Raw genomic sequence first — 16,509 nt, 5'->3', positions numbered from 1 at the left:
CAGCAGGTGGTCAGGAAGGCGAATGGGATGCTGGCCTTCATAGCGAGGGGGATTGAATATAAAAGTAGGGAGGTCTTGCTGCAGCTGTATAGGGCATTGGTGAGGCCGCAGCTGGAGTACTGTGTGCAGTTTTGGGCGCAGCACCGGCGCAAAGATATATTGGCCTTGGAGGGAGTGCAGAGGAGGTTTACTAGGCTGATGCCGGAGTTGAGGGGGTTGAGCTATGAGGAGAGGCTGAATAAACTGGGCTTGTACTCGTTAGAGTTTAGAAGAATGAGGGGAGGTCTCATTGAGACGTATAAGATGATGAATGGGATGGATAGGATAGAGGTGGAGAGACTCTTCCCGCTCAAAAATGACAGTAGGACTAGGGGGCACAGCCTCAAGATAAAAGGGGGGCGGTTTAGAACGGAGTTGAGGAGGAACTTCTTCACTCAAAGGGTGGTGAATCTCTGGAATTCTCTGCCCGTTGAAGTGGTGGAGGCTGCCTCGCTAAATATTCTTAAGACGTGGGTTGATGGGTTTTTGATAAGAGAGGGGATTGAGGGTTATGGGGAGAAAGCGGGAAAGTGGAACTGAGCAGCGACAGATCAGCCATGATCTTATCGAATGGCGGGGCAGGCTCGAGGGGCTAGATGGCCTACTCCTGCTCCTATTTCTTATGTTCTTATGAACTTGAAATTCTAGCATGCTATGATCACTCTTCCCTAGAGGATTCTTAACAATGAGATCATTAATTTGCCCTACTCCATTACATAATAGAGCAAAGAACAAAGAACAACACAGCACGGGAAACAGGCCCTTCGGCCCAACGAGCCCGCGCCGCCGTCCTACTATCTCAGTGACCTATTCATGATTTTAGTCTACGCCTAACGTGCGAGGATCAGGGAGGTCCAATTTAGGGACAATTTTAGTACCCAATCAATCAGCCTAAAAGCACATCTTTGGGGGATGTGGGAGGAAACCGGAGCACCCGGAGGAAACCCACGCAACCACGGGGAGAACGTGCAAACTCCCACAGACACAGGCCCAAATCCATGTGTCCGCACAGCAACAGAGATAGTCTCTGAACTGTCATGTTGCCCTCGAGATGGTCCAGTTTAAGCACACTAACGACATGAAGCAATAGGCAACTCCCGAAGCAACATCCAAGAGCAGCCCACTACAACCTGCCGCCTGCATGCCCCTTGCTGGACTTAAATGCCTGTGGAGACAAAAAAATTCATTATTAAACAGGCAAAGACTAACATTCCTGAGGCAAAACGTATTCCCAAGCCTACAATGTTTAGTAAGGCCTACTATATCCCCCTATATGTAGCCCGCTCATATGGCTGTCTAAGTGACTCTTAAACAACCCTAGCGTGCCTGCTTCCACCACCTTACTCGGCAGTGCATTCCACACCCCCACTACCCTTTGCGTGAAAAACTGCCCTCTAATATTTGTCTTATACCTAGCCCCCCTCACCCTAAGCCCGTGACCCCTCGTTCTATCCATTTCTTGTAGCGGAAAAAGCTTACCACCATTTACTGTATCTATCCCCTTCATAATCTTATAAACCTCTATTAGATCCCCCCTCAGCCGACGTCTCTCAAGGGAAAACAGCCCAAGTTCATTCAATCTTTCCTCGTAAGACAGCCCTTCCATACCAGGCAACATCCTGGTAAATCTCCTCTGCACTCTCTCCAGGATCTCTACATCCTTCCGGTAGTACGGCGACCAGAACTGGACGCAGTACTCCAAGTGAGGCCTAACCAACGTTCTATACAACTGCAACATCAGACTCCTACTCTTATATTCTATACCCCTTCCTATGAAGGCTAACATACCATACGCTTTCCTCATCACATTCTGCACCTGTACCGACACCTTCAGGGACTTGTGCACTTGCACCCCCAGGTCTCTCTGCGTATCTATACTCCGGATAGTTCTACCTTTTATCGTATAACTCCCCTCCACATTATTCCGGACAAAGTGCATCACCTCGCATTTCTCTGGATTAAATTCCATTTGCCATCTATCTGCCCAATCTACCAGCCTGTCTATGTCCTGTTGCATTGCCAGGCACTGCTCCTCAGTACCCGCCAATCCAACCATCTTGGTGTCATCAGCAAATTTGCTGATCACACCACCTACCCCCTCTTCCAAGTCATTAATGTATACCACAAATAGAAGAGGTCCAAGTACCGAGCCCTGCGGCACACCACTGGTGACAGGCCTCCAATTGGAAAAGGAGCCTTCCACTACTACTCGCTGTCTCCTCCTCCCAAGCCAGTTCTCCACCCATCTACATACCTGGCCTTGTATCCCATGAGCCTTCACCTTTTCTATCAGCCTACCATGAGGGACCTTGTCAAATGCCTTACTGAAATCCATATAGACAACATCAACGGCTTGTCCTTCGTCAACCGTTTTTGTCACCTCTTCAAAAAATTCCACTAGATTCGTAAGGCACGACCTCCCTGTAACGAAGCCATGCTGCGTATCCCTGATCAGATTGCAGCGCTCCAGATGTTCATACATCCTATCCTTGAGGATCCTCTCCATTAGCTTGCCTATAACTGAAGTCAAGCTCACCGGCCTATAATTCCCTGGGTTATCCCTCTGACCCTTCTTAAACAACGGTACTACATTTGCAATGCGCCAATCCTCTGGGACCTCACCTGTGTCCAAAGAAGAGACAAAGATTTGCGTCAGAGGCCCAGCAATTTCATCCCTCACCTCCCTTAACAGCCTGGGATAGATGCCATCAGGCCCCGGAGATTTATCCGTCTTTATACTGTCTAAAAGTCCCAACACCTCTTCCCTCGTGATGACTATATCCCTCAACGGATCTTCAAACTCCTCAAGCACAGCACCAGACATCAGGCCCCTCTCCTGCGTGAATACCGACGCAAAGTATTCATTCAGGATCTCCCCCATTCCCCCAGGCTCCAAGCATAGTTCCCCTCCTCTGTCCCTGAGAGGACCAATCTTCCCTCTAACCATCCTTTTATTTCTAACATAGGAGTAAAATGCCTTAGGATTTTCTTTAATCCTACCCGCCAAAGCCATTTCATGGCCCCTTTTTGCCTTTCTGATGCCCCTTTTAAGTTCTCTCCTACATTCTCTGTATTCTTCTAACGCTATCTCTGTCCTCAAATGCCTAGATCTAATGTACGCCTCCCTCTTCCTCCTGACCAGGTCCTCAATATCCCTAGTTACCCATGGCTCTCTAATCCTACCCTTCCCATCCTTCCTCTTGACCGGCACGTGCCTTTCCTGCAAAGATTTTAGTTTTCCCTTGAGAGACTCCCACATACCCAGCGTCGACCTGCCATCAAGCAGCTTACCCCAGTCCGTATCTTTAAGATCCTGTCTAATCCGGTTGTATCTAGCCCTCCCCCAGTTTAACACCCTCCCCTTAGGACAGGCTTCATCTTTATCCATTAATATCTTAAACCAGACAGAGTTGTGGTCACTGTTAGCCACCTGCTCTCCTACTTCAACGTCAACCACCTGCCCAGGCTCATTCCCCAGAACCAAGTCCAGTATAGCCCCCTCTCTGGTCGGGCTATCCACATACTGCTCCAGGGATCCTTCCATTACACACTGTACAAATTCCTCCCCGTCAGCACCCTCTGATCTCGGCACCTTCCAGTCTACCCCGGGGAGATTAAAATCTCCCACTACCACCACCCTATTCTTCCTGCACTTATCTAGAATGTCCCTGCTTATCCCTTCTTCCACAGCCCTCGGGCTGTTGGGCGGTCTGTAGTACACACCCAACATAGTAACATCTCCCTTCCTATTCCTCAACTCCACCCATAGCGACTCAATTCCTATATCCTCTATTCCTTCCTCCCTCTGCACTGCTATGATGCAATCCTTAACTAACAACGCCACTCCCCCACCTCCCCCATAATATCCAATCTACAACAACCTGTTTGCTGCTAGGTTCCATGACATATTGCTCCAAAGAACAATTTCTAATATATTCAATGAATTCTCCCTCGAGGCTACCCTTTCCAATTTGATTATTCCAGCCAATATGCAAGGTAAAATCACCCATGATTATTGCTGCACCTTTCTTCCAAGCCCCAGTATTTTTTGGTTTATACTGTGTACCAATGTGGAACTACCTATAGATTACTTCCAATGGTGGCTTCTTTCCCTTCTTGCTTCTATCCAGCGTTTTACTTTAAATGCAGAAATGATGTCTTTCAATCTGAAACTAGGGTCTTAAACCCAACCAAATGAACCCGTGAGGTCTGAGGGGCAAGTTGAGACATAACATTAAAAGGTATGAAGACAGGCAATGGCTGGTATTTAAAGAATTTACAAAAACCAAAAGGAAAAGTGATCCAATCATAATTAATAAGAAAAGTTAAAGATTGTGTCAGATCAAAAGCAACAGATTATAAAGTTGCCAAAAGGTGAAAGTTTGAGTATTTGGAGCTTTTTAGAATTCAGCAAAGAAGGACCAAGAAACAGATAAATAAATAGAAAATGAAAGTAAACTAGTGAGAAACATTAAAATGACTGGAAAAACATTGATAGGTCTGAAAAAAAGAAAAAAAATAGAAACAACAATTGTGGTCCCATTGCACAGAGAGACGGCAGAATTTCCAATGGGGAAGAAGGAAAAGGCAGAGAAGCTGAACAAATACTCTGGTCAGAATTTTCCCATCCTGCCCGCCACGGGCATCATAGCGGGTGTGGGACATGGACCATGCAAAGGTCCATTGATCTCAGGTGGGAATTTCTAGTCTTGGGGTGAGCAGGTTAGAAAACCCTGTCCTTGGTGTATGTCTTCACCGAGAAAAATACAAAAAGCCTCCCTACAATATTAGTGAATCAATGGACCGGTGAGAATGCAGAACTGAGCGTTAGTAAAAAAGTAGCACTACTGAAATTCATGGGATTGAAAGTTGATAAATGCCTTGGACCTTAGAAAGAGGTGTCTTTGGAAATAGTGGATGTGTTGGTGGCCAATTTACAAAATTCTGTAGACTTTGGAATGGTTCCTGCATTAGGAAAATAGAAAACGCAACCCAACTATTTAAGAAGGAAAGAGAGAGAAGAGAGGAACTGCAGACCCTTTAGCCTGACATCAAGCAGCAAAGAAAATGCTGGAATTCATAATAAAGAATGCGATAATTAAACACTTAGAAAATAATGTTATGATTGGACAGAGTCAACATGGATTTATGAAAGAGAAATTATATTTGATCTGTTTTTGAGGATGTAGCGAGCAGAACAAACTTGGGAGTGCTAAAGGATGTGGTGTATTCGAATTTTCAGTTGACTTTTGATAAAGTCCCACGTAAGAGGATAGGAAGTAGAAATAAGTATACTGCACATGAGATTGGGGCTAATGCACAGAATTAATTAGCAGACAAAAAACGAAGAGTACAAATAAATGGTTCATTTTCAGGTTGGCATAACCAGACAAATGGATACCATAAGGAACAGTGCTTGGGTTTTTATCTTTCTCCCAATCATCTCCTCCTTCCCCCACATCTTCCTCTGTCACAGTTTATCCTCTGATTTCAGCTTCTCTACTGTTTGGCCATTCACACCTTCTATTCTGCATATGGACTGCCATTAGCGTTTCACCTTTATTCGTGGCTATGACTTATCTTTCATTTCCTCAACCGACAGTGTAACTATCTCCCACTTTCTGTGCCTTTTAGCTTTGACAAAGGGTCATCTGGACTCGAAACGTCAGCTCTTTTCTCTCCTTACAGATGTTGTCAGACCTGCTGAGATTTTCCAGCATTTTCTCTTTTGGTTTCAGATTCCAGTGTCCACAGTGATTTCTTTTATCCAGTGCTTGGGCCTAACTATCCACAATCTAAATCAAAGGTTTAAAGGATCAAATATAATGTTTACTAATGACATAAAGCTAGGTGGGAAGGGGATGCAAAGGGAATTAAACAGACTAAGTGAACGGGCATAAACATGGAAAATGGAAGAGAATGTGGAAAATGTGAAGTTATCCACTTTGGTAGAAAAAGAGAAATGTCGAGTACATTTCTAAAATGGTGAGAGGTTGGAGTGTTGATGTCCAAAGGCACCTGAGTATTAGTTTTCCTAATTGAAAGCCAACATGCAGGTTCAGCAAGCAATTATGAAGAGAAATAGTATGTAGGTTTTTATTACAAGGGGATCAGAGTACAGTACCAAAGATATCTTGCTGCAATTGTATAAAATCTGTTGAGACTCGGCACCTGGAATATTGTATGGAGTTTTGATCTCTTTACCCAAGGAAGGATATACTTGTCCATGGAGGGAGTACAACAAAGGTTGACCAGGCTGAATCCTGGGATGGTGGGATTGTTCTGTGACAAGAGATTGAGGAAACTTGATGCATATTATCTAGAGCTTAGAAGAATGAGAGGTGACCAGATTGAAACAAACAAAATTCTTGCTGGACTTGATGGTAAGGTAGATGCAGGAAGAATGTTTCCCCTTGGTTTGGGGGTCTAGAACAATGGGCCACCATCTCAGGACAAGGGTAGGCCATTTCAAAATGAGATAAGGAGCATGCTGAATCTTTGATGTTCTCTCCTCAAAGGGCAGTGGAAGTTCAGTCATTGAATATGCAAGAAAGAAATCAATAGATTTTCTAGATAGTAAGGACAACATGGGATATGGGATAGTGCAGGAAATGGCATTGAGTTATAAAATCATCCATGATCTAACTGAATGATGGGGCAGTTCCAGTGGCCAAATGGCTTACTCTTGCTCCAAAGTTCCTGAATCACAAATACCATCCTCAGTTTTTCCAGTAATTTGCCCAGCACTGAGGTTAGGCTGAATGATCTGTAAATACTTGGTGTATCCTTTCACCCTTTTTGTTTTAAGGACAGGAAGATATCGGCAATAAACTAGGTACCAGGCCTACAGCCAGCAGGGATTGGTTATGATGCCAAAATCTTTGCTATTCCCTTCCTCAATTCTCTTAGCCTGGAATACATTTCAGTTGGATTATTTTTAAAGATGCTAACCTTTTCACATTTCCTGTCTCATTAAGTTTATCCCATCTTATAGAAATTAGAGCAGGTGAGGGGTGGACAATGGGAAGGTCCATTGACCTCGCGCAGGATTTTATGGTTTGGGGATGAGCAAGGCTGTAAAATCCTACCCTCTATCTCAATGCCATACTTCCTTCTTCTCCCCATATCCCTTGACGTCTTCAGAGTCCAGAAATCTATCTATTTCTTTCTTAAATATATTTAGTGATTTGGCCTCCAAGGTCTTATGTAATAGAGAATTCTACAGGTTCACCACCCTCTGTATGAAGAAGTTTCTCCTCACTTCAGTGTTAAATGGTCTACGCTATATCCTGTGACTGTGACCCTTACTCTAGACTTCCCCAGCCAGAGGAAACAACATTCCTGCGTCCAGTTTATCTGGCCCCATCAGAATTTTGCACGTTTTTCTTGATTTTGTCTTCTAATATTTTGTCATTTCCTTTCTTTCCTACTTGCATTTTTTGATTTCACCAATATTGAGCTCTTGGTTTACCCCATGATATCTAGGGGGTTCCTTTTCTTAATCTCAGCACGTGAGGCCATTCGGCCCATCATGCCTGCACTTGCTCTCTGAATTAGTAATTTATTTGCTGTCATTTTTCTAACCTCCTTTACAAATAACAGTTGATGGGAAAAATATTTGCTCTAAATCTTCACTAATTCCTCTGACAATGATTTACCTTCAAATTGCCGTTTTTGATAAATCAGGTCTCAATTTAATCAAATCAGACTTTACCCAATTGAAAACTTTTGTAGAAATATTTTTTCAGGATTTACATTTAAACAGAATTTTTAGTATTTTAATTTTGTAATATTTTATATAATTGAGGCTCATTCACATTGATACAGTCAGTGGTTCTATACAGGCATTTAAAGAACTGACTCACGATGCTTCCATTGGCCACTCACTGACATCACAGTAACGGAGATATCTGGGTCCCACCAGCACCATTTTAGGAATATTGTTACTTACCGTTCAGGCTGCAGCCTCTGGATGGATCAATCGTTTCTCCATCTATTCTAAAAATCCACCGGCCTGGGAAGTTCACATTACTTGTCTCTTCAATGTTCATCATCTCAGAGGTTCGAGAGGTGGGCAGACTGAAAAAATGACTAGTATCCCCACCATTGAATCCTGCCTGTACATTACAGGAGGGGGACAAGATTCATTAATATCTGACAGACACATTCAACATGTCACGTTGCAATTTAATCACAGGTTTAACAGATAACCCAAGTGCAAGAATTTGGGAGAGAAAGCAACTCGCTTCCTATCATCGTGAATTTGATTCTAACTGAGGAAATATCACAGTCGCTTATTTCTAAAACTCACATTTAGTCCCAGCAATTTGAGGGAGAGGGGATGGGGGGAGAATTCAATGCGCTTCATTCCACTCAGAGAACTGTTTCAGCAAAATCAATTTGCTGTTGTAAGTCAGAATAAATAGCAAGTGCTGAGCATAGAATCATCGAGTGAAGCAAAACAGAAAGAGGCAATTTGGCCCATTGATCAAATGCAGGCTCAATGACATTAATTCATTCCACCTTTCTGCTCTTTCTCCATTGCCCAGCAGATGTTTGCATTTCAAGTCTTTATACATTTCCTTTGAAAGTTACTATTGATTTTTGTTCTTTCAGGCAGCACATTCCAGATTATTTACAACACGGAAGGAAGTTCTTTGGTCCATCATGTCTGTTCTGGGGGAGCCAACCATCTCCTACTTTGCAATTCTAGGTTTGTTACACCTCTTCAAGGGCACATTCAAGATTTTTAAAAATGTTATGGGTTTCTATCTCTAATACCCTTTCAGGAAACGAGTTTTAGATTCCCATCGCCCTTTGGTAAAATTATTTCCTCTCAAATCCCTTCTAAACCTCCCCCCCACCTCCCCTTCCCCCTCCTCCCCCTCTTTCCACCCCCCTCCTCCTCTTTCTCCCCCTCCCCCCACTCCCAGATTCTTGAATCCAGAGGAAAAGATCTTTCCGATTTATTCTTTCCACAATTTGATTCACTTCATTCCAGTCTCCTCTGTTCCAAAGCGAACAATCCCAGCCTATCCAATCCTTCCTCATAATCAACACTCTCCAGTTCAGGAGCATCCTGATAAATCTCCTCTATAATCTCTCCTCTTGTCCAATCAGAGGAATGAATTTCCCCCAAAAACACTAAGTGGCCGTTTTTTGGACATAATTACTCGGGTGAATTTCTGGCACTCTGTGTATCACAGAGTCTGCTGGGTGTTCATTCCAGTCAGGAGGGGGCAAGGACTAACCTCACCCGAGAGGCCAGCATCAGAGTACTGAGTGGGCAACTGCGCATGCGCTAATTTCCCAGTAGGGAGACGTCCCCCCGATCACCACCCCTGACACTCATTAACTGATCGCCAGCCTCCTGATGGCTTCCCAAACATCTGCCAGATCATTGGTTTCCCGCCAGCCCCCTAATCATTGACCCTGACTCCCATCCCCTCCAAACGCCAGCCCCGACACCCCTCAGTTGATGGCTAGCCCCAATCGCCCCCTCCCCATGGCCAGCCCTATCTCCCCCCTCTCCATGGCAGCCCCAATCACCTTCCCTCATTCCCTCCCCCATTGATCAGTGTGCAGAGTGGCAGCAGTCCAACAACCTCCCCCACCCCCACCCCCATTGATTGGCCCACCAGTGAAATGGCCTCACCTCCCCTCAGGCTCCAGATCCTTGGCACTGCCTGGGTACCTTGCTGGTAGTATCAGACTGGTCGGAGTAGAGGGACAACCCCTCTGCCCCTACAAGCAAGGCCATCATGCCTGCTCCTTGTTGATGAGGATAAGCTTTAATCCCTGATGCTGGGATACTGCCTCGGATTTGCTAATGATATTTAAAATGTATCCATATTGTAATCAGCTTCACGTTGTTTCCCAGTGCAAGGTTGGCTGCACCTTAAAAAGTGACCTGGGAAGGTCACAACTGGCGAATCCCATTAGTCCTCATCCTGACATATCCCAGCCTAAACGTGGTGCAAAAAAGTAACAAGAAGAGTGACCCAACTGTGGCTAATAAAAGGAATTAGAATTAGAGCCAAAAAGGAGTCATAAAATGTTACTAGAAACCAATCGAGTGAACCTACATTGCCCTGTCAGCAATGTTTAAATGTGGAGACCAATATTGCACACAGCTGTGGTCTCAGCAAAGTCCTGTACAACTATAGCGAGACTTCCTTATTCCTGCATTCCAATCCTCTTTGCAATAAAAGACAAAATGCCATTTTCCTTCCTAACTGCTTGCCTTACCTTAATATAGCATGCTAACTTTCTGAAGTTCTTATATAAGAACACCCAAGTTTCTTTCAAGAAGTAAAACATTCACACCTTTAAAAAACTGTTCTGCTTTTCTGTTCTTCTGTAAAGTGAATTACTTCACACCGCTCCACATTATACTCAATCTCCACACCACATAAGCTAACTATATCCCTTCCCATCCCCTTTACTGCTTCATCAGAGTTTACATTTCAATCTAGCTTTGTATCATCAGCAAACATGTTCCTTGTCTCTTTATCCAAGTCATCAATGTAGGTTATAAATAATTGAAGTCTCAGTATTAATCCTTGCAGTACACCAATATTTATTGTCTACCACTTTGAAAATGCCTGATTTATTCCTATCCTTTGCTTCCTGTCTATTAATTAACTAACCCTCTATCCATGCTAAAATATCACCCCCATGTATTATCTCATATTCACCTTTCATGTGGCACATTATTGAACGCTTTTTGGAAATGTAAGTGTACTTTATCTACTGGTTATCTCCTTTATCTACTCCACCAATGACATCCTCAAAATAAATCTAATAAATTTCCTAAATGCTATTTCCTTTTCTAAAATGATATTAATTTTATACGGTCATCCTACAATTTTTTAAATGCATTGTTAAGATTTCCTTGATAAGGGACCCTAACATGGTCCTGATGACTGACGTCAAGCTAACTGGTCTCTAGTTTGCTGTTTCCCTTTTTTGTTACCTCGGCTGCAGACCATCAGGTCCTGGGAATTTGCTGGATTTTAGTTCCTTAAGATTCTTCAATACCTTTCCTCTGTTGACATCATTTACCTTAAGTTACTCACTTTTTGAAGCCTTTTGATTGATTCCCTTATATTTCTGGTAAAAAATGTGTGTCTGCAACAGTGACAGTTGTGCAAAACATTTGTTCAATGTCTCTGTCATTTCTGTATTCTCCATGGTGATGCCATCTGTCTCTGCCTCTCAAAAATCAATGTTTATCTTAGCTACTCTCCTGATATATACACTTATAAAAACTCTCACAATCCGTTTCCTTACTTTCTGGCTAATTTACTCATATTCGGCTCCTTTCCCTTTTTTAAAAAAAATCAACTTTTAGGCTCTTTTTTTCACTTGAAAATATCCTTAACTTCCTTAGCAAATCAGAGGTAGAACTTTCTTTTTAAATTCTTTGTTTTAAATTAAATTATGCTTCTTCTGTCTTTTAAAAAGTGTTTAGACAGTTACATGGACAAGATGGTTATAGAGGAAGATGGGCCAATTATGGGCAATTGGGACTTGTTTAGGGGTTAAAAACTGGGCGGCATGGATAAATTGGGCCAAAGTGCTGTAAATCTCTTTGATTCTATGCCCCATACACCCAAGCTCAGATTATTAGTTCATATCAAAATTAAGCAATAGTGGCAACACTGTTCAGTTGGGAAACTGATATATACTTTCCTCCAAACTGAAGAACCCCATTACTCACTGTTTTCCAATCTCAATAAATTTTATATCCACACCGTTACTGTCCCTTTAATGCATGGGCTACAAGTTGACTATGTATTTTGTTAAACACATCTCTTCGTTCATATACACAAGATCAATTACACTACCCTTCTCAATCTTACATTTTAGTTAGATGCTTTGGAGACCTTTGACCTGGTTTCTCACTGGGCAGCATGGATAACTTGGGCCAAAGTAAACCTCTATGATCCATGACTCTATTCAATCCTTTCATGTTATTTCACTCACAGTTCGTTTACATGAAGAAATTGGGGAAATCTGACCTGTGCTGCTGAGCCTCCAACTCCAGTTAACGGATCTCCTCCACTTGCAGTCCCTGTTGTCCAGTAAATATCAGCGTAGTTAAACATGGCAAATGAGACTCTTTCGTCTGTGATCAGCACACATTGAAAGGTGTTCATCTATAGACCATGGATCACAGAGTTAGAGACAAGCTTCACAAAGAAAAGCTCATTATTAATAAAGTGGAAGTTGATTAACAATTTCATTTAAACTCATATTTCTTCCCAATAAGAAATTAGATACTATATCCACAGTACTTGTTGAATCATCTACTTGTTGAATGTCATTGATTTATATTGAGGTATTGAATTTAAAAATAAGAGTTTAAAAATTGACAAGTCATGTTGCAGCTTTATAGAACCTTAATTAGGCTGTACTTGGAATATAGTGTTCAATTCTGGTTACCACGCTAACAGAAGGATGTGGAGGATTTGGAGAGGGTACAGAAAAGATTTACCAGGATATTGCCTGGTATGGAGGGCATTAGCTATGAGGAGAGGTTGGAGAAACTTGATTTGTTCTCATTAGAATGACGGAAATTGAGGGGAGACCTGATAGAAGTCTACAAGGTTACGAGAGGCATGGATGGAATGGATAGTCAGAAGCTTTTTCCCAGGGTGGAAGAGTCAATTACTCGGGGGAATAGGTTTAAGGTGCGAGGGGTAAGGTTTAAAGGAGATGTATGAGGCAAGTTTTTTTTACACAGAGGTTAGTGGGTGCCCGAAACTCGCTGCTGCGGGAGGTAGTGAAAGAGATATGATACTGACTTTTAAGGGGCATCTTGACAAATACGTGAATAGGATGGGAACGGAGGGATATGGTCCCCAGAACGGTAGGGGGTTTTAGTTCAGTCGGGCAGCATGGTCAGTGCAGGCTTGGAGGGGCCGAAGGGCCTGTTCCTGTGCTGGAATTTTTCTTGTTTTTTGTTCTTTGCTCTAATGGGCTTTGTTGTGGTTTGATCAGAGGACATTTCTGTAGCTCTGGAGTCACATGTAGGCCAGACCGGGTAAGGACGGCAGATTTCCTTCCCCAAAGGACATTAGTGAAACGGATGGATTTTTATGACAATCGACAGTAGTTTCACTGCCATTTTTTTAAAATCAAATTTAAATTCCACCATCTGCTGTGATGAAATTTGAACCTGGTTCCCCAGAGCATTACCCTGGGTCTCTGGATTACTAGCCCAGTAATAATACCACTGTGTCACCAGCTCCTCTGTTTGGCTTTATTGCAAGGGAGAGTCTTGATACAACTGCTTAGGGTGTTGGTAAGACACATCTGAGTACTGTGTCCTGTTTTAGTCTCCATATTTTAAGATGAATATATTTGCACTGGAGTTGGTACAGTAAATGTTTACTAAATTGGTCCCTGGAATGAGAAGCCTAATCCACAAGGACAGACTGAGTAAAACCGGCTTCATTTGCACTGTGGTTTCATAGAATACAATGTGATCTTATTGAAACATAAAATTCTGAAGGGGCGATAGCGTAGACACAGAGGTTTATTCCCTTGTCTGGGAAATATAGAACACTGGGGCACAGTGTCAGGATAGGGATCCATCATTAAGGACTGAGAAACTGAGAAATGTCTTCACTGAAGGGTTGTGACTTGTTGGAATTCTCTAGCCTAGAGGATTATATTTAAAGTTGGGATTTGTTCTGTCAGGAATGAAGGTTTACGGGGAGCAAAAGACACGTGGAGTTGAGGTAGAAGTCCAGACATGATTATTTTGAATGATGGAATTGGCTCCAGGGGATGAAGCTCCACTCCTGTTCCTATTTCTTATATGACCTGTTTCTATAACAGAAAGATGCAGTGACACTGTCTGATAGCCGTGATGTGACAGTGTGACACTGACAGAACAGGAACGCACAGCCTCCCAATGATTGAAGTACAGCTTCTCATCCAACGCACTCATCTCTCCACTCAAAGGCTTAATCTCTCTGCTCAATAGTTATGCAGTTTTGTGATTACCGGTGTGGTGGAGCTGCCTCCATAGAAGGTGACTTTGTACCAAGTAGCGATAAACACCCAGCTAGCTGAGAAGGAAGTCTGGTCCTTGAAGCTCTTCCTAATATCTTTGGTGGCTCTTTGCAGGATGCTGGGTTCAGTGCTCTCTCTGTAATATACGTTGCCTTTGATTCCATTATGAACATCAGCCCAAAAAGGAGCAATGAACGAGCGACCATCAGAGAGAGGGAAAGCTTCAGGGGTGAACTGGCTGACTTGTACATTGAAAGATATCACACCATTGTTATTCACCTGGCAAATAAGATACAAAATTTATTCAATAGCAAATACCCAGTGGCCATAGAGTATAACATTTTATTCAAACCAGTTCTCAAGTGTAACTGATCTACGCAGAGTTACGTGTTGTTCTGGTCAGTTTATATGACTTTAATCTGCACATTGATTGGGCAAATCAAATTAGCAACAGTGGCATAACAGTGGCATTCTTGGAGTGTAGATGAGACAATTATCTGGACCAATACAGTGACAAATCATCTAGGGTTCAGACCTTCATATTGTGCAATGAGAAAGGAATAATTGGTAATCCAGGTGTGCAAGACGCTTAGGGATGAGTGAGAGAATTGTTCATCATGGTGGAGAGTGATATACTTGATTTTAAGATTAGGGCCCCAAACATAAATAAAGGAAACTACAATGGTACAAGGTACAAGTTGGCTATAACGGATTGGGGAAAGGGAAAATGTACAATGAGATCTGGGTGTCCCTATGCACCAGTGGCTAAAGGAAAGCAGCAGATGGTAAAAAAGGCAAATGGTATGTTGGCCTTCATAGCGAGAGGATTTGAGTATAAGAGCAGGGATGTCTTGATGCAATTATACAGTACCTTGGTGAAGTCACACCTAGAATATCATGTGTAGCTTTGGTCTGCTTATGTTAGGAGGGATGTTCTTGTTCCAGGAGTACAGAGAAGTTTTACCAGGCTGACTCCTGGGATGGTGGGACTGACATATGAGAAGAGCATTTGGAGAGGTTTGACATGATCAGAGATAGTCAGCATGGATTTGTCAAGGGCAGGTCGTGCCTTACAAGCCTAGTTGAGTTCTTCGAAAATGTGACTGAACACATTGACGAAGGAAGTGCAGTGGACGTGGTGTACATGGACTTCAGCAAGGCGTTTGATAAGGTCCCCCATGCAAGACTTCTTGAGAAGGTGAAAGGGCATGGGATCCAAGGGCCTTTGGCCTTGTGGATCCAGAACTGGCTTGCCTGCAGAAGGCAGAGAGTGGTTGTGGATGGGTCTTTTTCGGCATGGAGGTCAGTCACCAGTGGAGTGCCCCAGGGATCTGTTCTAGGACCCTTGCTGTTTGTCATTTTCATAAATGACCTGGATGAGGAAGTGGAGGGATGGGTAAGTAAGTTCGCTGATGACACGAAGGTCGGTGGTGTTGTGGATGGTCTGGAAGGATGTCAAAAGTTGCAGCAGGACATAAATAGGATGCAGGACTGGGCGGAGAAGTGGCAGATGGACTTCAACGCGGATAAATGTGTAGTCGTCCATTTTGGTAGGACCAAGGGGATGAACAAGTACACTATCAAGGGCAGGAGTCTTAGTAGTGTTGAAGAGCAGAAGGATCTTGGGGTCCGGGTCCACAGGACTCTTAAATCGGCCTCGCAGGTGGAGGAGGTGGTCAAGAAGGCGTATGGTGTACTGGCCTTCATTAATCGAGGGATTGAGTTTAGGAATCGGGAGGTAATGCTGCAACTTTATAAGACCCTTGTCAGGCCTCATTTGGAGTACTGCGCGCAGTTCTGGTCGCCTCACTATAGGAAGGACGTAGAAACTATTGAAAGGGTACAGAGGAGATTTACAAGGATGTTGCCTGGACTGGGAGGCATGCCTTATGAAGTTAGGTTGAGGGAGCTGGGACTCTTCTCCCTGGGGAGACGAAGGTTGAGAGGTGACCTGATAGAGGTTTATAAAATGTTGAGAGGAATAGATAGGGTGGATTCTCAGAGGCTATTTCCCCGGGTTGAAATGGTCGCTACGAGAGGACACAGATTTAAGGTGCGGGGAGGAAAGTACAGAAGTGATGTTAGGGGTAAGTTTTTCACTCAGAGGGTGGTGAGTGAATGGAATCGGCTGCCGTCAGTGGTGGTGGAGGCGAACTCGCTGGGGTCTTTTAAAAGACTTCTGGATGAGTATATGGGGTTTAATGGGATTGGGGGTTATAGATAGGTCTATAGATTGGTAGGTGTTGATGTGATCAGCGCAACTCGTGGGCCGAAGGGCCTGTTTGTGCTGTAAAGAAGAACAACACAGTAGTGTTCTATGTTCTATGTTCTAAGAGATTGAATTGGTTAGGACTGTATTCTCTATAGTTTAGAAGAATGAAGTGGATCACATGGAAAGCTATAAAATTCTAATATGACTACCTCCAATCTAGAGGACATTGGTAG

The 16,509-nt window shown here is 43.3% G+C and overlaps 1 protein-coding gene across 1 annotated transcript in view; it reads right to left on the bottom strand.

Moving 5' to 3' along the window:
• The window catches only part of tecta (tectorin alpha), a 97,673-nt gene that overhangs the window by 78,022 nt on the left and 3,142 nt on the right, over window positions 1-16,509 (bottom strand). The window contains exons 3-5 of the mRNA XM_080214551.1: window positions 14,056-14,343; window positions 12,063-12,200; window positions 7,991-8,156 (exon numbers count right to left, since the gene is read on the bottom strand). Of these exons, the coding sequence (XP_080070677.1) occupies window positions 7,991-8,156; window positions 12,063-12,200; window positions 14,056-14,343 (592 nt within the window). The remainder of the gene's footprint in view (window positions 1-7,990; window positions 8,157-12,062; window positions 12,201-14,055; window positions 14,344-16,509) is intronic.

This window comes from Carcharhinus amblyrhynchos, chromosome 29 (assembly GCF_965287045.1).
Source record: "Carcharhinus amblyrhynchos chromosome 29, sCarAmb.v2.hapA, whole genome shotgun sequence".
Classification (NCBI taxonomy): domain Eukaryota; kingdom Metazoa; phylum Chordata; class Chondrichthyes; order Carcharhiniformes; family Carcharhinidae; genus Carcharhinus; species Carcharhinus amblyrhynchos.
The sequence above is the reverse complement of the archived record's forward strand: the minus strand, read 5'-3'. Positions and strand labels throughout refer to the sequence as shown.